This window comes from Nelumbo nucifera, chromosome 7 (assembly GCF_055504915.1).
Source record: "Nelumbo nucifera cultivar China Antique chromosome 7, China Antique-T2T, whole genome shotgun sequence".
NCBI lineage: Eukaryota > Viridiplantae > Streptophyta > Magnoliopsida > Proteales > Nelumbonaceae > Nelumbo > Nelumbo nucifera.
Genome location: NC_142655.1, coordinates 30,682,291 through 30,705,599, shown reverse-complemented (window position 1 = coordinate 30,705,599; position 23,309 = coordinate 30,682,291). Strand labels below are relative to the sequence as shown.

Sequence of the window (23,309 nt, the reverse complement as noted above, 5' to 3'; positions counted from 1 at the left end):
GGGTGTCTAGAGGCGTGCCTTTTGTGCCCGATGAGGATGCAGAATCAGTATTAACAGCCATATGAGCATTACCCCTTTTGTTCCTCAGTTTTGCTGGAACTAGATGAGGGTGCATCTTCCAACATGTGTCTTTAGTATGCTTAGGTTTCTTGCAATGTTCATACACTAGATCCCACTTATCTTCCTTCTTTATATCCCTCTCCGTATCACCCCCAGACTTAGGTTTAAATGCTGCCAAGGCTAGGCTGGTTGAGAAAGGCTAATCACAGACGTATGGGATTGATTATCTGGAAATCTTTGCCCCTGTTGCCAAGATGACTTCTGTGAGAGTTCTGCTATCTTTGGCTACACACTCAGACTGACCACTTTATCAACTGGATGTAAAGAATGCATTTCTAAATAGAGAATTACATAAGGAGGTCTATATGTCTCTTCCTCCAGGGATGTATGAAACAGATATGATAGGAAAGGTCTACAGGCTGAAGAAATTTCTTTAGACTCAAACAGTCCCCTAGAGCATGGTTTGAAAGGTTTAGGGCTGCCCTTGTTAGCTTTGGCTATGTACAGACACAGTCTCATCATACCCTCTTTGTGAAGAGGAGAGGATCCTTGGTTGTTTACCTGATTGTGTATGTTGATGATATTGTTGTGACCGGTAATGATGTCTCAGGGATCAATGATCTCAAATCTTTCCTTCATACAGAGTTTGAGATCAAAGATATGGGGGAATTGAGATACTTTCTTGGCATAGAAGTTGCTAGAACCAAGGATGGAATCCTTATCTCTCAGAGAAAGTATGTTCTTGATTTTCTCTATGAAACAGGGAAGATGGGCGCTAGACCAGTTGCTACTCCTATCGATATGAGCGCTTCCGATGGAATATTGTTAGAAGATAAGGGAGTCTTCCAGAGACTACTTGGAAAACTTCTTTATCTATGCATGACTCAGCCAGATATTGCATATGCTTCCAGTTGCATCAGTCAGTTCATGCATGTTCCAAGGGATACTCACATGGCAGCAGTAGAGTGGATTCTGTGTTATTTGAAGGGCTCCCCTGGAAAGGGAATTCTATTTGCTAAGCATGGACATATGAAACTTGAAACCTACACAGATGCTGACTGGGCCGGAAACATTGATGACAGAAGATCTACCTCTGGGTACTGTAGCTTGGTGGCAGGTAATATTGTCTCTTGGAGAAGCAAGAAACAATCAGTTGTTGCTCGATCTTCAACCGAAGCAGAATACAGAGCCATGGCTCATGGAGTTTCTGAACTATTGTGGCTTAAATCCTTGGAAGAACTGGGTATTAAGCATGATAAGCCAATGATGTTATACTGTGAGAATCAGGCTGCCATCAACATTGCTCACAACCCAGTGCAACATGACAGAACTAAGCATATTGAAGTTGACAGACACTTCATTCGAGAAAGAGTGGCTTCTGGAGAAGTGTGTCTACCTTTCATCACCTCTGGAGGACAGTTAGCAAATTTCCTCACCAAGGGCATTCCCAAGGCTAAACTCCAGCATGATACTGGTGTGGTGATTCGTGGGGATTGGGAGAGAGAGAAAGAGAGAAAGAGGGAGAGGTACAATTGAGAGGAAAAAAGTCACTACTGGCAGCCACCAGTTTTCTATTTATATTAACTTCATAAAAGAGTTTGAAATTACAAGTATGCCCCTGGCAGCATATCCTAGAAATAAAATAATAAGAAAAAAGGAAAGAAGAAGAAAAAAAATAAGTAACTATAACTATAACTGTAGCTATTAAATAAGCCTTACAACACTCCCCCTCAAGTTGGGCTGAAGATGTCTATCATGCCCAACTTGTCACATAACTCATTATGTCGCGAGCACGGAAGCCCCTTTGTAAGGACATCAGCAAGTTGTTCCTTGGAGTTGACATAAGGGATGCAAATTTCCCTTTTTTCCAGTTTCTCCCTTATGAAGTGTTTGTCCACCTCAATATGCTTGATCCTCTCATGTAGAACTAGATTGCTGGCGATGTTTATTGCAACCTTGTTGTCACAGTAAAGGGACATAGGGTTGTGAACAACAACTCCAAGCTCCCCTAGAAGGTTCTTTAGCCAAAGGACTTCAGCCACCCCATGTGCCATAGCTCTATATTCAGTTTCAGCACTTGACCTTGCTACCACACTTTGCTTCTTGCTCTTCCAGGTCACCAGATTTCCTCCTACAAATGTGCAATGCCCACTAGTGGACTTTCTATCTGTGAATAAACCATAGTTGATTCTAGGTCAAAGTAGAGAAGAAGAAAGAAGAAAGAAAAGAGAAAGAAGAAGGAGAGAAGAAGAGTATTCGGCCAGACTAGAGAGAATGTGAAAAATCACTCTCCTAGCAGTGGATTTCCCAACTGACATGGCTCACAATCTAATGATGAAAGATGACTCAAGGAAGGAACTAGCAGCTTCAAAGCCTTGAGAGAGGGATGACCAAGTCTGCAGTGCCATTGGAGAGGAGTAAGAGACGACTGAAAAGCCACTGAGGGGCCACCACCATCAAGGTAATACAAACCGCCTACTTCATGCCCTCCACCAATCTTCTTCCCCGTCTTGAGATCCTGAAACACACAAGAAGAAGGATAGAAGGTTATAGAACAATTAAGGGACTTGGTTAATCTACTAACAGACATAAGGTTAAAAGGGAACTTAGGAACATATAAAACAGATGCTAAAGACAAGGAGGAGAGATCAACATCACAAACACCACAAATAGGAGATGTAGAACCATTAGCAAGTGTAACAGTTTGAGATGTGGAGGAGCGAGAAAGGGAGGAAAATACATCAAGAGTCCCAGACATATGGTCCAAGGCTCCGGAATCAATGATCCAGGGTGAGGCTTTGGAAGCTAAGCAAGTCATACCTGAATGGGCAAGTGTAGTTGTGTTCTGTTGAGATGTTTGAAGGAACTGCTCATATACTGCCTGTGGTACACTCACCATTTCCTGCCCGGAAGCACAAGCAGGTGTGGAGGGGGTTGGGGCAGTTTGCTGGCTTTCAGTAATTGTGCTACTACTCTTAGATGTAGCATGGTTAGCCCAAGTGTTGAGTGGACCACGCAAATCATAGCAGAAATTAACTGTGTGCCCCTCTAAGCCACAATGTGTACAATTTCTCTGAGCATTACTCCTTCCTTTTCCACGGCCTCCCCCTGACTCTCGGCCTCCCGTCCGGCCACTAGCCCAGTTAAACATGTGTCCACCATGGTTGCTTGGAGGGCCACTGCTGCCACCACCACTTCTACTTCCACGGCCACTCCCTTTAGTCACTACCAAACCAGATATATCAGAGAAGGAAGAATGTTCCACCGGTTCAATGGATGTCCTCTGAAGACAGGCAAAAACTTCTTCAAGTGAAGGGAGAGCTGATCCCCCCAACATCTGTGCTCTGACAGGCTCATACTCAGCCTTCAAGCCCACAAGAAACCTAGTCACATCAAGTTGTTCACGTTGCTATTGTTGGATCTGGACATCTAATGTTAGAGGGTGAAACACATTGAGCTCATTACGAATGTTCCTCAAACTTGCATAGTACTCTTCCAAGCTTTGACTCCCTTGCTTCAAATTGAAGTACTCTTGGTATAACTAATACACCCTAGTTGTATTGTCTTATCCAGAGTACAACTTCTTAGCATGATCCCAGATTTCCTTAATTGTATCTAGGAACATGAAGTTCACACTACTAATCTTTGGTTCCATGTTGTTCCAGAGCCATGTCATTATCTATGCATCTTCTTGTTCCCAGTCACTGAACCCAGGGGAATCAGAGGAAGGTTTCTCCTCTCTTACATGTTTTACCTTCCTCTTGGCCTTCAAGAACACCTCCACAGATTTTGCCCATGGTACATAATTCTCACCATTCAACTTGATGGATGTCATTTGAACACTTAGATAGTCTAGAGAAAGCATGACACCTGTTTTGTTATCATTCCCATTTTCAAATGAAGCCATCTTAATTATTTCACCTTCAAATACACAACACAACCTCACACTCTTTCACAAGGCTTATCTCACTTATAACACCACTAACTCTAGCTTCTTTAAATACACATTACACACCACACACTAAGGCTGAAATCACTCAGTCTTCACATAAAACACCTGGGCTGCACACTGCAGAACCATTCACCATCAACACACTAAGACTGAAATCACTCAGTCTTCACATCAAACACTTGGGCTGCACACTGCAGAACTGATTACACACAAGGTCCAGGAGATCAACTTTTAAATATTTAGAAACATAGATACACCAATCACCACGACACGACCACCACCAATCTACTGCTGTTGTGAACTTCAGCAGTGGACAACTCTTCTTTCAGCATACATATGAAGAGAAATGCAGAGGAACACGACTGAAATGCATATCAGTCACACCGAGCATCACCACAACCAACTTTTGAAGCAAAAAGAAAACATTCACAGTCCCTTACTTGGACAAGCAACAGTAGTGTTCATATCTGTCCACATTCAGCCCTCTTCGATACTGAATAGAGGGTTTCATATACCACTCCAACGATCACCACAGCAACGACCGGAGGCATTCTCACCTCCAGGCCCACAAAACGACAGCTCCTTTTCAACCCCTTATCGAACCTCCACTCAAGTCAGTCGGAAAAGAAGAAGATGACTGTGAAGGTTGCGGCGAACCCAGAAAGAGAACAGCAGCAAGAAAGAAGTGAGGATACGACCTTACAGCTCTGATACCATGTGAATAAACCCTAGTTGATTCTAGGTCAAAGTAGAGAAGAAGAAAGAAGAAAAGAGAAATGAGAGAAGAAGAATATTCGGCCAGACTAGAGAGAATGTGAAAAATCACTCTCCTAGCCGACCCACTTGAATTTTATTCATAAAACATAGAGTTACAAGAAAGACAATTTTGTCCTCATAGAAGATGGGATACATAACTTAAACTCAGATACAATAGACCTTCCACAGCTCCTGCCCAATCAGCATCTGTAAAGACTTTCACCTTTAGGTGATTGTGTTTACTGAATAGTAGGCCTATTCCTGGATATTTCTTCAAGTATCTAAGAACTCTCTCTGCTGCCTCCATGTGTGGCTTCTTAGGAGAGTGCATAAACTGGCTCAGGACCCCAACGAAGTAGGCAATGTCTGGACGGGTCATGGACAGATAAATCAGCTTTCCCACTAACTTTTGGAACTGCTTCACATCTTTTAGAGGTTCACCAACACATCTGTCAGCCTTACACCTAATTTACTAGTATCCCCCAATAGATCAAGGGTGTATTTCCTTTGGGAGACAAAGATACCCTTTTCTAAGCGGGCAACTTCAATCCCAAGGAAATACTTCTGGAGTCCTAGATCTTTCACTTCAAATTTTGATGCAAGGAATTGTTTCAAGTTCTGTATCTCTGAGCTCCAACTTCCTGTAATGATGATATCGTCTACATACACTATCAATACAACAACCTGCTCCTGACATCTCTTCACAAAGAGTGTATGATCTGACTGACATTGTTTGAATCCCATCTCTTGAATTGCCATGTGAAACTTACTGAACCAGGCTCTAGGAGACTGTTTTAAGCCATAGAGAGACTTCCGTAACTTGCATACCTTATTTTCACTCCCCTTGGCACAGAATCCAGGAGGTTGAACCATGTATACCTCTTCTTTTAAGTCACCATTCAGGAAAGCATTCTTTATGTCCAGTTGATGCAGTTCCCAGTCAAAATTAGCAACTAAGGACAGGAGAACCCTAATCGAGTTCATCTTAGCCACCGGGGCAAAAGTCTCATCATAGTCAACCCCATGTACTTGTGTGTACCCTTTGGCTACTAGTCTTGCTTTGTACCTTTCAACTATTCCATTTGCCTTGTGCTTAACTATGAACACCCATCTGCACCCCACGGAGTCTTCCCCCTCTAGAGGATCCACCAATTCCCAAGTCTGATTTTTGTGGAGGGCATTAATCTCCTCGTTCATGGCATCTACCCATTCAGGGCATTTTAAGGCTTTTGTAACATTTTGGGAACAGGGATGCAATCAACTGCCGATAAGAAGGCTCGGTACGAGGGAGAAATGTGGTCATAGGAGACAAAGTGGGTAATGGGGTGTTTGGTAGTGCAGGACCTGACTCCCTTTCGTTGGGCAATAGGGATGTCAAGGTCATCCACAGTAGGAGTAGGGTGAGGGGATGGACTTACCTCCTAGGAGTCTAATGATGTCGGTTGCTCAGTGTTTGGCTGCTCCACATTTCTATCACCCTGCTGATCTCTCCGACGTGTACGTTGGAAGACACGGAAGGGAGTAAGGTCCGGAATAGAAGGAAGAGATACCTGAATCTGCTTCTTCTCTTCCACACTATGACTCTCCCCCTGAGGAGAAAGAGGGAAGAATGGCTTGGACTCAAAGAAGGACACGTCCATAGACACAAAGACTTTACGACTAACTGGGTCAAAGCACCGATACCCTTTTTGAGATGAGGGGTACCCCAGAAGGACCGAGGGTCTAACTTACCTCGGGATGGAGACAAATCATGGACAAAGGCCCGACAACCAAAGACTCATGGGGATGGAAAATAAAGGAGACTGAGGGTATAACAACTGATGAGGGGCCATGTAGTTCAGTACTTTGGAGGGCATGCGGTTGATGACATACGCAGCTGCAAGTATAGCATCCACCCAAAACCTCTTTGGGACATTCATGTGTAACATCATCCCGCGAGCTACCTCAAGAAGATGTTTGTTTTTCCTTTTTGCAACACCATTTTGTTGTGGTGTTCTGGCGCATGAGCTCCTATGAATAGATCCGTGGGAGGCGAAGAACTCATTGAGCTCCCCATGGAAGTACTCCTTCACATTATCAGATTAGAAGATCTGTATTTCAACATGGAACTGCATAAACACCATCCTCTGGAAGTCTTTCACTATCTTCAGAACCTCGTCTCTGCTACGCATAGGAATCACCCATGTATAGCAAGAGTAATCATCGATCAATGTAGTAAAGTACTTATATTCGCCCTCAGAGATTACATTGGTAGGCCCCCATACATCAAAATACACAACATGAAAAGGAACATTTGATCTTTTATTGCTTGAGTGAAAAGTTGTTCTACATTGTTTGCTCAACTGACACGTTTGACACATGAAAACTGGAAACAAACATTTTATTATGTCGAAAGAAATATCACCTAAATGACTATGCCACAAGAAGATTTAACTCTTATTTGACTGACTATGCAACTCTGAGGATGAAACCAAGAGACCAGCTTTGTTGTCGAGAATGTAGAGACCATCCACTTGGCTTCCTCTACCAATCGTCCTCTCAGAAGTTAGATCCTGAAAAACACATGAGTCAGCAAAAAAGGTCACTACAATTCAAGGAGCTTGTAATGCTACTAATTGAAAGCAAGTTTATGGGAAGCTGAGGGACATGCAATACACAATTCAGGTTAAGGCCATGGGGAAGGGATATGGATCCTTGGCCTGCAAAGGAAGAAAAAGAACCATCTGCAAGTCTCACTCTATCCCTTCCTGACAAAAGGCTATAAGACTGGAATAAGTTAGGCTTACCGGTCATGTGGTTGGAAGCCCCTGAGTCAATGATCCAAGGGGAATCTGTGGGAGTGACATGGAATGCAGAAGCCATATTACCTGAAGTAGATGCAAATGAAGTAGAGGGAGTACCAGTGACTGAGTTGTCCATTTGCCGCAAGGCCCTACCATAAGATTCCAGGTGCTCTCTAAATGAATTCATTATATCCTCCTTAGGGTCAGACTTATTAGGGTGGTCCTGGGTGCTACCGGCAGCTTGAGTGTCTTGGGTTGCCACATGTGTTGTGCTCATTTTCTTCAAATGACCTTTACCTTGTTCTTGATTCTTTGTTGCCCACTTGGGTTTCCCGTGGATGTCCCAACAAGTGTCACGAGTATGTCGAGAACGCCTAGAGTGGGTACAGAATAGCTTATCTTTATCATCCGCCTTCTTAGGGTCACTTTTCTTTCCTGTTGAGCAATTATTCATTGCAGCCAAGGCAACTTGTTGCTCCCCCTCAAATGTAACCATCACATTCCGCCTGCTTTCTTCAGATTGGACAAGGGAGTATACCTCGTGAACCGTAGGCAACTCTTTGCTTCCTAGGATCTACACGGTTCATATGCAGCGTTCAGTCACAACAAAAAAGCAAACACCCGTTGCTGAGAGACCAGCTTCCTGTAGGCCTTAGCATCATCATCGTGCTTCCACTCTATGGCCTGATAATGGTCCAGCTCCTTCCATATGGAGGTAAGGGCTGAATAGTATGAGGACAAGCTACGGTTTCCCTGTTTACATGTTGAGGATTCAGCTTGCAACTGGTAAACCTTGGCGTAATGCCTTTGCTCAGAATAGGTAGTTTTGACCTGTTCCCAGATCTCACTGGCGGTGTCTGCCCACATGAAATTCTTTTTCACATCAGGTTCCATGACTGCGAGGAGCCAAGACATCACCATACTGTTTTCTTGGTCCCACCTATCATGTTCAGCTGTCTCACCCTTGGGTTCCTTCACCCTTCCATTGATGTAACCAGCTTTACCCCTTGCCGTTACATAGAGTTTTACACTCTTAGCCCACTCCAGGTAGTTCAGCCCGTTTAAAGGGGTAATTGGCATGGGAAAAACCATTTTTTCACCTCCCAACCCCGCTGTGCCGAGAGTTGGTGTAGCCCCTGATGAGGTTAAATCATGACTTTCCATTGAATACTACTGAAAAAACAGTCCAAATATCACCCAACAACACAGCCGCCACAATCAGAATGTGAACAACTCAGGTTTTACTCCTAGAAAGTGTGCAAAAGAATACTAAATATTGCTGAGAACACAGAGAATACTGCTGAGAACAAGGGGTTCAGTCAACACAACGTCCAAACAGAACAATAAACCAGTCCGGTAATCGGTTCAGCACAACCAATACAGACATTACAATCAGTCTGACTGTAGTTCACACACTCTAACCATCCAACATCCAAACAAATAGCTATATAATCAAGGCATGAACCCTACGCACCATTGGCCAAAGAAGGCTGAAACACACTGAACCAAAAAACACCTGTTCAGCACTTGTACGAAGGTGCTAATCTGAACTTGACTTCACAGCATCGAACAAAGGAGTTTGCACCAGCATCACCCTTCTCCGACTAGGGTTTTCTTGCTGTTACAGCCAGGAAGAAGAAATCACAAAGCTGCCGCCAGAAACTACTAGGGTTTCCCAAAAAAAAAAAGAATAACTGCCACCAGACACTGCTAGGGTTTCTGCAGAAACAGCCATGTCCAAACACTTTTAAGAACAGGTCAGGAGGGATCGTAGGTCTTTTTCAACCCAAAGAACCAGCTCTGATACCATGTGGTGATTCGTGGGGATTGGCAGAGAGAGAGAAAGAGAGAGAGAGAGGGAGAGAGAGGTACGGTTGAGAGGAAAAAAGTCACTACTGGCAGCCGCCAGTTTTCTATTTATATTAACTTCATAAAAGAGTCTGAAATTACAAGTATGCCCCTGGCGGCATATCCTAGAAATAAAATAATAAGAAAAAAGGAAAAAAGAAGAAAAAAAACAAGTAATTGTAACTGTAACTGTAGCTATTAAATAAGCCTTACAACAACTGGCAAGCTTGGCATGATTGACATCTATGCTCAGCTTGAGGGGGAGTGTAGAGAAGATGGGCCGAATGGCCCATAGGCTCTTTATCCTTTTTTATCTTTTATGTTCTTTGTTGTAATGGGCCTTAATCTGGGCTTATTCTTTTTTATGTTATGTCTATTTAATTTTCTGCCCAACTAGGGGGCTTCTCTATAAATTACCAAAGTTTAACTTAATGAAATAGAATTAAGGGTGTAAGAGAAGAGATTATGTTCGAAAATCTCCCTCTCTGAACCCAAGTTGCCGCCACCTTCTTCTTCTTCTCTCCTCTTGAACTCTGATTTTTGCTACTTTCTTTTGAACTTTTGCATCTTTCTAAACAGTCCTTTCTTCTCAAAAGGCTATTTTTCTTCTGTGACCTCTCTATCCACTAATTTTTGGAGAGTCATACATCCTAAGCTACCATCATCACCATCGTTATTTTGCAGTGTCCTGCTCACACCAGGATTAGAGTCAATGCCACCCATTTTGTTTTCTTGTTGCTCCTTCACCGAATGGGAGACCATGACTGAACTTGCACCATTGTCCCCCTATGGTCAATGCCAGATGTATCATTGCCTCTTGTTCTTTTCCTCCTATAAACCCATTTGTAGTCTTTAGCAGGTCCTAGGTCCTACCCCTACCAGACCAAGTTTTAGCCTAGAGAAGATCTTTGTCATGTGCACTACAATATGATTTCTCGAACTACACAATTTCTTACTAAACACCACATTAATCTGATCATCTTCCTTTTCTTCAGACTTGCTCTTTCGGCCCAAGTCAACATCCAACCTTCTAGCCTTCACCTCCTTGAAGTGAACATAATCCTCATCGTAGCACTCCTGACACCCAATGATTTCGCCGTCACCTATAGTCCCTTCCCCAACTTCCTCCTCCCCCCCCCCTTCCAGCCTCTCTAAATCCACAGAGAAATCCACTACCAAGGTCAATGAAGCTGGTTTTCCAGAATCATACCTGATCTCTAGGGATTCTGCATCTATAACCCCAGGCTCAGCAGAGATGCAAATCACCTCAGCTCATTTTCCAACCTGAAAACAGTATCCAGTATCGCCATTCGATGAAGAATATGGACAATCATCAAGGTTCACACCTGTTCCACCAATAATCCTCTTCTTACCACTCTTATCATACTTGGCAATCACCCAAATCCACCTTTCTCCCTTTCTCCTTCTAATTCCAAACAAGACACTTCTACTCCGTATCCCACTTTCTCTTGTTAACTCTATCCTTCCTGCTCTGATTTATTAAACAAATCAAAGTTGCAAGCTTGAGCTTCATTCAAAACTCCAATTGGATAAGATGAAAACTTCAGGTGAATATACTGAACTGAGGAAGACGATGATAAACATGAATCACAGTCCTTAATGAGACCCATGTGACTAGGGGTGTCAATGGACCGGTTTTGGGTTGGATTGATTGGACGAACCAATAAGATATATTGAATTTGGACGGACTGGACGGACCAATATGACATATTGGATTGAACCTGGTCCGTCCATAATGAATTTATATTGGATTGAGCCAATATCTGGTCCATTGATAGAAGGTTAGAACATAGGTGTCAATGAACCAGGTTTGAGTTGAAACCAAACTAAATTAACAGGAATTTGAACAGATTGAACAGTCTCTGGACCGGTCCAAAATGGTCCAAAATATTCATTGGATTGGATTGGACCAGGTCCATTTGTAATGGACTCACACTGGACTGGACCGAATTGGACCAAATCCAGTCCAATTGACACCCCTACATGTGACCATGTAATACTACTTCACACGAAACCACATGCTCAGAACCTCGAGACATCCTGCCTTGTGTTAATAGATGAGGCAAATCGTCTCCTGTCGGGTCACTTAAAGGCCTTTCCACTCGAGTCACGTGATTATTTAAATAATCACCTAACCTGCTTTTGCTAACCCGACCAGGCCCTAAAGCCAGTTCCATCTCTTGAACTCAAACCGGTCCAGACCACCTCTGACTAGACTTGAAGTTATCTTGTGGTCCCATCGCTTTAGATGATTCAAGTGGTGCTAATTCCGAATCTGCTGCAAGACAGTTGCCACAAAATAATAACGGTATTGATGGGGAATCAGGTGGGGTGACCCTCCAAAAAATAGTGGATAGAAAGGTTACAATAAAGCTTGGGTCTGTTCTTTTGGAGTGGTGACGAGTTTGCTAGAAGGGCTTTCAAGGATTTTGGAAGGAGAAGAAAGGAAGAGAAATTGAACAAAAATGTTCGTCTGAAAGAGGACAAGGTATGGGATAACGACGACTCGATCCAGGATGACACGGTCACAGAGGAAGACTGAAGTCATGGCCGCGGCAAGGAGGGGTTTTTGTTTTCTGGTTAGTTGACGGGCTGTTGGTCTATGTATTAATGGGGATTCGTATGGGGTCTTTCCTTGTTCTTTTACTTTTGATAAATTTTATCTTTATTCTTCAAAAATAATGCCAGCTTCCTTTAAAATCTGCTTCTCAAAGTTACTTTCTACACTATCTTTTCCAAATTTTCAGATATATACATAATAGATGAAGCTTGAATCTTGTCTTTCTAACAGATCTCTTTAACAAGGGCAGCAGAGTGGTCCTTGTCATTGTTATTCCACTCCACCATTCCCTCGTTTGTGTTCTCACCCTTACTATTTGTTAATAGTTCGTCTTGTACCACTCCATTTAGTACAATTTTCTGTTCATCAAAGCTCTCTTTAAGTGTTTCTTCACTGTTTTCAAGTTCCTTATAGACCTGTAGTATGCTGTCCTATTTGGCTTCCTCAACCACTTTATTTGATGTGAAGAGTTTAGTGGTTATCTTAGTTTCTTTCTTTAAAATGGAATCAACCTGCATTGATTTAAGAGTTATGTTCTTGTTGTCTTTCACAAAGTTGCAAGTATTCTTGTCTCAATAATGAAGTCTCATGGTCATACTACCATAGGCATCCCAAGAGTAAATGGCATGCATCCATTGGGACAACACCACACCAAATAGATTCCTCAAGTGTATTACTAATAGAGAAATTAACAAGGCACTTAGGAGACATTTCCTTTGTCGAACCACAAAATGTAATACGGTCGAGGGCGTTCAATAGTTTTTAGCTACAACTTATCCACCATCTCCTGAGACACAAGATTTTCACTACTCCCACTATCAATCATCAAGTTACACAACTTCCCACCAACTATACAATGTATTCTAAAGTTATTCATTCTCAACCAATCCCCTAGTAGTTGTTCTTAAGGTGCAATCATTGAGTGTCTAATTACTAATACTTTACCTTCAGGTTGCCAATATCTTCTTCACTTGATTCTTCATTAACAATGTTAGTTGGCTGTTCATCAACAGTAAGAGCTTACCTTCTACTTCCAAACCACAAATCACTTCCTACATCACCATCTCTAGCAGTATTGTGGGCTACAAGTTGAGCAAGATATTCAATCTGTTCCTACAGCCTGCTTATAGCTTCTTGGAATACCTCTATAGTGACATATGTTGTGGTCTTCTACCACATGCACCCTTTTCAACTATAACAATATACACAAGAAACAGCAAGAAGGTGAACTTTAAAGCAAACCCAAGGAAAGAAACTAGCTTTGATACCTTGTGGTCAAATAAGAAAGATATATGCAATACTTTAAATGAACAGCAATACAATGCTGGAAACAACAAAACTGGATTTTTATAGATTTCAAAATTGAACCTAATGTAGAACTCCTAGAACTATTATTATATAGTAATGATGGCGTCAAGATGGCCTCTCGCATGAACATGCAGTGATAGAGGGATTGAAAAGTGCCTAATGGGTTGACTCAAAACCCAAGTTCCCAGTTATCAAAAACCCTAGCTAGGGCTGAGATACAACTCAAATTAAAGAGAGAGAATGAAAAGACCTCCACAAAAACAGCCCCCAAAGCCAACAAAAATATTTACACATAATCCCCTTGGATGTCCAAAATCGGAAAGTCCTTGAGAACAAAAGTAACTTCAACCAACCCCCAAAAGAAAAACTTTTGTTACAAAAACACCCAAGAGATCAAAACCCAACTGCACCTCACCGGAATCTAAATGCTAAAATGACAAAAATGCTCTCTGACTCAAACTGATACAAAACTATCCAAAAACAACTATTTGGGATCCTACTTTTTTCTCTTCGGTTCTTCTTTGTGGTCCTCACCACTCGCCATATTGGTTGATGATAACAAGAGGGTTGCTGGATCCATTTTTAGCAATAGGACCCACTGCATTGGCGATTAATCGCAAGAAACCCCCAAATAGTAGTTGACTGGTAGAAAGGGAAAATTGATCTAGACTAGGAACGGTTGCCAGCCTAGTCCGAAATCTGGCACGCATTTGAACATATTGAATAGAAACAACCTGACCTTGAAGGCTTCGTGCAACCATACTTTGAGATAATCAGCCTCTCTCAAGAATCGGATCAAGATATGTTTGCAATCCAAGGTTGTAAACCAAACATCATTCAACAGATTAAAAGACCTAACAATGAAATCTTTTATCTTAGGTAATGAAAGCTGTGCACACATGCATTTGCCAACTAGGGCAATTTGAAAAGCCTCAAAAGAACATTGTAAAACCTCTTTAGGAAAGTAAATCAATAGTTCGGCATTGCAAAGGTTCAGAGGAATCACAAAAACAGAGATCGATGGGGCTCATTGAGGAGAAAGCTTAGAGAGGATTGTAGGTTTAGAGGGTGGATCACCATCTTGAGAAGCCATGATCACAAAGACAGGTGCAGGTGGCTAGGGTTTCAGGCCATCGTTTCCCCTTACACATAGTTTTCTTCTTCTATTCACCAAGTCCCAATTTAGCAGTTTCACTACTAAATTCAGAAGAAAACCAGTCTTTACAATTAAGAGAACAAAGAACAACAATGTCTAACATATTCTAAGGTTTCACTCTGATCACCCTGATAAAACCTTTAATAAACCAACTGAAATTGAACTATGAGATCCTATCTTGAATTAAAAGCTATAAGAAAACGCATGTTAGCATAGGGTCACCAATATTAGCTTTAAGTTACACTTTTTGGCATCAAGGTTTATTTTAGGAAAGCTCATACTAACAATTAAGTCCATACAACAAGAGTACATAAGGCATGTACAAAGATGCCAAATGCTACTAAGGCAGAAGATATGGATATTTCAAACCCCATGAAAAAAAAAAACAAGCTGGAAACCAAGCTCTAACAAAATAAAAAGAAAACTTAAAAGGAATCTACTTCTATTAATTACTAACCATCTGGACTTCCCAATGGAGGCACACCATGTCCACCAGCACCCATACGGAGAATAATTGTAATAGCAGGATTAATAAATGCATGTTGACTCCTCTTCATCTGTGCCATCAATAATGATGTTTGAGCATTTAAGCATTTATGCATTCATACTTAGAAGTTTGTATCATTTAACCTAAAGACCAATGGAAAGGCCAAACAGAAGAAGAATTGAAGCTACATACCTCATCTATATCTTCAAATGGAATAATCACCTAGAAAAAAAGTAGAATTCTTTAAAAGAAGAAATTTTGTATAAAAGATATTCAATCTATATTGGTGTTGAAACCATAAGGTCAGAATAGAAGTAATGTGGATATGAACTTAAAAGGGAATAAACTAAGAAAGCAGAAAAGTTAAATCATGCTTGATCAATGATTGCTTCCTTAAGAAATAATGCACCATCACTGTTAACTTTCACAACCATAACTCCAATATGGTTCAACTTCAAATAGGAAAACAAAATAGAGAAACTAAAGAAGGATCTAAGGGATGTCTAGAAAAGTTATGCCCAAGAATAGTCTTATATTAAAAAGAAGCAACAGATTGCAATTATAAAAATGTCCCTCTGGGCCACAAGATAAAATAAAGCGTGAAATAATGCTACTGCTATCACATACAGTAGAATAAACTATGTAGAGCTAAAGAAATTGGTCTCCAAGTATGCTTATTTAGGTTAAGCGATAACTTCAAATTATGTTAGGCAACAAAAGTAAAGATCTTATACTATCAATAGAAGATCTAAACAATAGATGTGCCTTCTATCAGTCATTCATTCAGCAATTTCTTATATGAAAAATCATGCAAGAAACTTCAATAAAACAAAGGCCATTTAAAGAAGACTAGCCATATCTCTTCCATAATCCAAGAAAAAAAATTGTGATATTAAAGGAGACCAATCAGTGATTTTCAGATAAGTGAAAATTTGAGGTTGCCTATGCCAGGGTTTTGGAAAGTTGCAATATGGTTGAGGTTTTTTATTGTTTTTTATCAATAAAAGATACTTTATTAAATAAAAAAGGTAGAAGAAGTACATCAAAAATACATCCCATCAAGAGGTGTGAGATGCTGCATCCACCTCAAACATAAATTACAACCAAACCCACAAGAGCTGGTTCCTATTCACCCCTTGCTTAACTAAGCCATCAGCTACCCGTATAGAAGTCCACCATTTAAAATCTCTTGAGAGCCTCTCCAAGCATCCACAAAGCTGTTCTGGGGTTCTTCAACCATCCCACCACTACTTTAGAATCCCCTGCAATAATTAATGGAATTCTGTACAGATTTTTAGCAATCTGTACACCTTGTAGCACAGCTTGGAATTCTGCAATAATGAAATCACCAATCCCTGCTGGCCCTGAATATAAGGCAGTAATAAGTCCATCCTTATCTCAGAATACTCCCCCGATACCTGATGGTCCTGGGTTCCTCGGCAACTCCCATCAAAATTCAGTTTCATGAAACCCTCTGCTGGTCTCTAATCTGAATGAGCTTTGACCTTGTATCTTAAACTTTTAGCCACTTCTTTCCAATACCTCCATATGAAAGGGAAAAGGATGTCAATAGTTTTAGCCTCTGTATAACCCTATGCATAATTCAACCTATTACTGTTGCCTCATCCCTTTCCTTTTTAGTGAATCTTGCATTCCTCACCACCCAAATTGTCCATATCACTGCAGCTCTAGCACATCTCCAGAGAATCCTTCCTCTCTTCTTGGGCCATACAAAGGTAGCAGGACTGAATAAATTACTTATCTGCAAAAGCAGGTTCCACCCATAACTAGATAACAAAGCCTTTCCCAAATGCTTGCAGAAAAAGGACAGGATAGAATGCGGTAACAACTCTTACAACTGACTTTGCAGCGGGTACACCAATTAGGGGACAAACACTGAGAGGAGCTTATTTTTTGCAATAAGTCCAATGTATTCATCTCCCCATGATACACTACAAAAGGCCTAAAACTTAAGAGGGAAAGATTTACACCAAATTTCTTTCCAAGGGAAAGGTTGATGGGAGAGGAGGGCAAAGAGGAAAAGAGGCACAAGAAAAGAAGCCATTACGACTACTAAGGCTCCAACGGCTGTGATGGGGAGATTGAAAGATTTCAACGGGACTTTCTGTGGAATGTGAGGGCTGAAAAAAAAAAGAAAAAAAGAAAATTCGATTGGTCAAGTGGGAGGTGGTGTGTAAGTCTAAAATGGAGGGGGTCTGATGCAGTAGGGCTGGAACAAACTAACACAAGACAGAAAGAGAGAGGAAGAGAGAGTAGAAATGGTAGAGAGAGAAAAGAGAGAGAAATCCCAAGGAATCACTCCAAGGGATCCTAGAATCTCTCTAGGGTTTGTAGAAGCCACTCCATACAACAAGAGAGCTCTTAAGAAATCTTCATTCATTCATTACCCTCAAAAGGAAGAAAATACATCTATTTATAAAGCGACTTGTGTGGCCCGGAACACTGTTCACCAAAATTACAAAATATGCCACTCTTTGTCTTGTGCATCAAGAAACACAATAACTTTCTATCTACTAATGCAAATAAACTGAAAATTGAAAGATAAGCCCTACTCAACTAGATGAACAAGATGTTATAGCCTAGGCCCCACACTAGACTAGTTAAAATGATAAAGACACCCATACTGTCCAAATATACAAAAATACAGAAATTTTAAGAAAATTCTAAATTTGATTCTTTAGCTCCTGCATTAGGGTCTTGGGGTGAGGAGGGTGGAGGTTGTCAACAAAGCTTTGTTGGGGAAGTGGGTGTAGAGGTTTGGAAGAGAGAGGGAAGCACTTTGGAGAAGAGTGGTGGCATGTAAGTATGAAGTGGTGAATTTTGGGTGGGTTTCAAAGGAAGTGAGACACTCTTATGGAGTTTGTGTATGGAAAGGGATAATGAGTTTCAACTCTCTGGTGGTTCCTCAATATTCTTGGAACGTGGGGAGTGTGTCTAGCATTAGGTTGTGGGAGGATGATTGGTCGGGAACTGAGAAATTTTGTGAGATATGTCCAATGCTATACAGTTTGGGTCGGAAGGGAGTGCCTATTTCTGAATGTTATGAAATAATTAATGGATCTGTGGTTTGGACTCCAAACTTTAGAGGGCCTTTTCTCTATTGAGAGATGGAGGAATGTTTGGATCTGCTGTCAAAACTACAATCATTAGAAATTAATCCGCCAGTTGCAGACATCAGGTGGTGGAAGGAAAGAAGACTTCGGAGCTGATACTGCCAGAATTTCAAGGTTTATAGAAAAAAGACTTCAGGGATGATTTTCGGTGTTCTCTGAATTCTTAAGAAGTCCTAGTGTATTTCCTTGTTTTCTTTGAAGTCTGTTTTGTTTTGTTTTCTCTTGTATTGTTGCAGCGTGATGGGGGTGACCTCTTATCACCATATTTAAGTTGTAGTTATCTTTTATTTTTAGCAATAAAGTCTTTTCATTATTTGTCTTCAAAAAAAGGGAAGAAATCAAATTCAATTTGTGATCTCTCAACCCTCTCCTGAATCTCAGGTCCCAACTTATACCCAACCAAGCTCCTTTTTAAGAAGGGAAACAGAATACAATGTGGGAAAGAGATACCTTAAGGAGGAAGAACCAACCAAAACATCCTCCTAGAAAAGAAATTTGTCTCCAGTACAAGCATCATACCTAATGTGACTTCAGAACTGAGGAAGGATTCAATGAATAGGTTTCCAAGGTGAGGCCGAAGTTGTCCGAACCGACACTCTGCATCCCAACCATTGCAAGTCTGTCCATGTATTCTCTCTATTACCTGATGCCACAATCTCTCCCTTTTTAGAGACCACCTCCACAACCACTTGCCCAACAAAGCTAAGTTCTTCTTTCCTAAGTTGCCTATACCTAGCAGCCCTTGTTCTTTCGTTTTACAAACAATTCCCCAATTGACCAAGTGATCCCTTCTATCTTCTCTTGGTTCCAATCTCTCATGATCTTTTCAACCTTCAGTACTTCCTTTTGGGGCATTCTAAAGACAGAGGGAGTAAATTTTATTAGAACTATTCTATTTCCCAAAGAAAAATAGTTCCTTCTCCAGGCAGTCAGCCTCTTAGCACACTTCTCAACAATAGGGTTCCAAAACCTACTATCCCAAGGGCTGCCTCCTAAGGGCACAATATATGAATGATCACACAACAATGGTATAGCCTACATCTCTTGCCACGACTCACGACCTCTTCTTTGTTGGGGGCTGTTTGTGATGGCACTCTATGGGTTGGGCATTCATGTGATCAGGGTCTATGCTTCTATTAATTAAAGCAGTTGCTTCAAATTTTTTTGATGTGCTGTGATGGCACTCTACGGGTTGGGGATTCATGTGATCAGGGTCTATGCTTCTACTGATTAAAGCAGTTGCTCTACGGGTTGGGCTGTTTGTGATGGCACTCGTTATGTGCAATCACCATAACGAGTGAGTTGTATCTCTGATTTGTTTGTTGGGTGTTAAGAAAGAAAAGTCTTTCTGGGTGTATTGCGTGGCAGGATAGAGAAGTCTTTTTATGTTATTTTATGGACACTCCAGTCCACTATTTATCATAAACAGGGGTGTATTTGTAATTCAGCATTCTTTTATTATTAATATAAAGCCGGGCCGACTGCTTAGACAGGATTAAGACAGTTTAATCCTTCTCTAAACAGATTGGCAGCTTCTCTCTTCTCTCTTCTCTCTTCTCTCTTCTCTCTTCTCTCTTCTCTCTTCTCTCTGTTGAAATAATTTAGTTATTTGTGTTAGGGTCTGTTTGGCTAGTTAAAGCTTTTTTTTTATTTTCTGTTATTGTACTCAGTTACAGAAGGGGCACAAGAGTCTTTACCCCTCTTATTTCTGCCACCCTATATAATATAATAGAAGCTGGCGCCGCCAGTACTGTTCCATTGCTCTGAACCTTTTCTTCCTTTCTTTCTTCTCTTCTCTCTTCTTCCCTTCTCTTCTCTACTTCCTCATATTTCAATCAGATTTATTGCCAAGATGGTATCAAAGCAAGGCTGTTGAATCTGGGCGACCAAGTTTTCTCTTCAAGTTGCTGAATCTGGGCGGAACAGAGGATTGAATCTGGGTTGATCAAATCAAATCTGCAACTGGTACAACCCTAAAGTTTTATTTCTTTCCTTGGTCGTGTACCAAGTGGAGAACAAATGAATCCAAACCACTGAATGTCGGCAGACTTTTGTGAGGGTTATACCTCTTTTATTTGTTGGATCGTGTGATCCTGTACACGTGAAAAGGTGACTGTAGGTCACAGATGACCTGTTTTCTCTGCTCGTTAGTCTGATTTCATGTGTGTTAGGATCTCTCTTATTGATTAATGCTGTGGTGGAACTTACTGGAAAACCAATAGGCTGCGACTGTTCTTCATGCAGATCTGAAAATCAGTCTCGTCATAGTTCTTCTTTGGAAATTGGTGCTGTTTTTGTGCTCAGATTAAGTCCAGAACTGAATTGTTGTGTGTGGAGCTTTTGTCGATATAAGGAGGGACCCTAAGTTGACAGTTTAGATCAAAAAAAACTGTGTTTACTATGTCGTCTGAGAATTCTGCTACTTCAGAGATTTCAGGGAGCCACAAAAAAGTGAGTGGGGGAATGGATATGAATTTTCCCATGGCTGTTATTCCCTTTGATGGTCTGAACTACCTTGAGTGGTCTAGGGGAATAAAACTCTACATCACTGCTAGGGGGAAAATAGGATACATCAATGGGAGAGTGAAGGAACCGAAGAACGGAAGTGCTGAATATGATAGGTGGAACCAAGAGAATAGTATGGGGATGTCATGGCTCTTGGTTTCCATGCTGCCACAGGTAAGGAAGACTTTTATGTGGGCTGAAACTGCTTGTGAGATATGGGAACAAGCAAAGTCCACATATTCAGAGCAGAGACACTATGCCAAGATATACCAACTGCAAAGCTGAATCCTCTACTTGCAATTAGGGGGAGAGGAGTCTCTCGATGTACTGTTCTGATTTGACATCGATATGGAAAGAACTTAATCACTACCAGAATGTGAATTGGAAGTGTGATGAAGATGCGAAGGTGTATAAATCACTTGTATCTCAGCAACGGGTCTTTGCCTTCCTCCTAAGGCTGAATCCTTCATATCGTCCATCAGGGTGCAGATCTTGGGTAGTAAAGACTTGCCATCAGTTCAGGAGGTGTATGCCTTAGTGCAGTCAGAAGAGAGTAGAAGAAGTGTGAGGAATTGTGTAGAGGGGGAGTCAATTGCCCTAGCTGTCCGGGGAAATTCAGATACAAATGTTGGAGGTGCTTTTAAGAAAGGTGACTCTCAGAAGAGAACAGATGATAAGAGTAAACTTTGGTGCACTCACCACTAGAAGACAAGACACACCAGAGATACAAGTTGGGATCTCCATGGAAAACCTAAATGGGCACAAGATTTGGGTAAGAAGTCAACACCTAATCAGGGCAAGAAACCAAGTCAGCAGAATCAGAAAAAGTATAACTCAGCTAATATGGCATCTCCAGAGACTAGTCCATTGGTAACTCAGGAGAGGCATCCCAGTTCTGACCCTAAGGAAGAAATTATCAACTCCTTTCGTGACCATTTGGAATTGTATGGTAGGACTCTCCACCAGATGGATTCTAGTCCTACTCCCTCTACCTCTTTCGCGTCTACATCAGGTAACGCTGCCACTGCCTTCCATGTGTCATCTCATACCACTGATTCTCCTTGGGTTATTGACTCTGGAGCCTCAAACCACATGACCAGTAAATCAAATTTATTTTAGACATATAACCTTCTCTCTAGGAGAGATAAGGTGAGACTAGCTGATGGTTCTTTCTCTACCATAGCTGGCCAAGGTACCATACCTCTCCCACTCGGCCTTACCCTTTCTAATGTACTGCATGTTCCAAAATTACCTATAAATCTGTTATCCATTAGTAGTATAACTCACTCCTCGAACTGTTCAATCACTTTCTTTCCGTCTTCATGTGTGTTTCAGGATTTGGCCTCGAGGAAGACAATTGGTAGAGGAAGCATGGTGGATGGTCTCTACGTGTTGGAGAATAAAGCTGGTCTTGTGGCTACAGAGTCCATGAGTTTGTCCAGTGAGAGTCAAGCCTATTTATGGCACAGTCATCTTGGTCATCTTTCTTTTGAGTCATTAAAAGTTATGTTCCCTGTAGAGAAGATGAGCCGAAAGGCCCATAGGCTGTTATTCTATGTTATATATATGTTCTTTTCTGTAATGGGCCTTATTCTGGGCCCATCCTCTTCTATGTTGTGTTTTTGTAATTTCTTGCCCAACCAAGGGCCTCTATTGTAATTATTCAAGAATTAACTTAATAAAATTGTATTAGAGTGTTAGAGGGGGAGATTAATTCGAACCTCTCATCCTCTAACCCTCCTTGCCGCCAGCTCTCTCTCTCCATCTTCACCAATCTTTTCAGTTGTTTGCCTTTTCTGGTTTCTCATCTAATCTTACACAGTCCCATACTTTGAAGGGCTGTTTTTCAACTTGGTATCCGAGCAGGCCTGAGCTTGGCGTGGCTCTCATGTGGGTATAGTCCAGCCGACTGCATGAGGGTGTTCTAGGGTTGGAAGTTTAGACTCATCCGCCTGATTCTTGGAGGTCATTGGAGGGTGCCCAAGACTCTAATCGCTTGGAGAATAGTTCGGTGACCAGGAAGAATCAGAGAGAAGGATTGTTCGACCTGATTGGAGCTCGAATCAGAGATTGATAAAACTGTAAGTTGCTTCAGTTATTTCTGCGTTATATTTCTGATTTGGGGGGACTGTTAGTGTTCGAAACCCCTCTAAATCTGTTCAGCTGTTCAGCTGTGGTCAACCTGATTTTAACTCAGAGATTTCTGGGTTGGTTTCTCATCTTGTTGGACTGTCAAGTGGTCGAAACCTTTTTGGACTCAGTGGCGCGAGTTCCTACTTCAGTTCAGTTGCTTCTTGGACCTATACGGACTGCTCCTGAAGTGATTCTTACTTGGTGACAGTGGAGTGTTCACTGCTGCATACAAAGTGTTCGTAAAAAGGCCCCATCAATTACTGTGGATTGTGTTTTGCTCTCTTTAGGGCACCTATTGTTGGGAACCTGGAATCCCTAACTAGGAAGCTACTCCAATTGGGTACACAGTGTTTGGAGGTCAGCTGGTTATCTCTTGAAGGCTGAATCAGGCCTTCTTCTTCTTGAAAGAGCTGCCACCGAGCTTGGTTCTCACGGCTGTCAGGTCTGAACTGGCCTTGTGAGTTGTTGTGTTTTGTTGCCAATTTAACCCAATCTGAGTTCATCAACAATCAGTGCACTAGTAGAAGTTGACCGAAACCCTAATTGAAGCTTTTACATGATGGACTCCTCAGATATTGAGTGTAAGAATGTTGTTGAATATGAACA

At 41.5% G+C, this 23,309-nt stretch overlaps 1 protein-coding gene across 2 annotated transcripts in view; it reads right to left on the bottom strand.

Moving 5' to 3' along the window:
* Positions 1-23,309, bottom strand: part of LOC104598232 (C2 domain-containing protein / GRAM domain-containing protein) — a 115,759-nt gene that overhangs the window by 61,608 nt on the left and 30,842 nt on the right. For both annotated transcript variants that reach the window (XM_010260175.3, XM_010260174.3), the window contains exons 9-10: positions 15,124-15,153; positions 14,902-15,001 (exon numbers count right to left, since the gene is read on the bottom strand). In XM_010260175.3, coding sequence (XP_010258477.1) covers positions 14,902-15,001; positions 15,124-15,153 — 130 coding nt within the window. The remainder of the gene's footprint in view (positions 1-14,901; positions 15,002-15,123; positions 15,154-23,309) is intronic.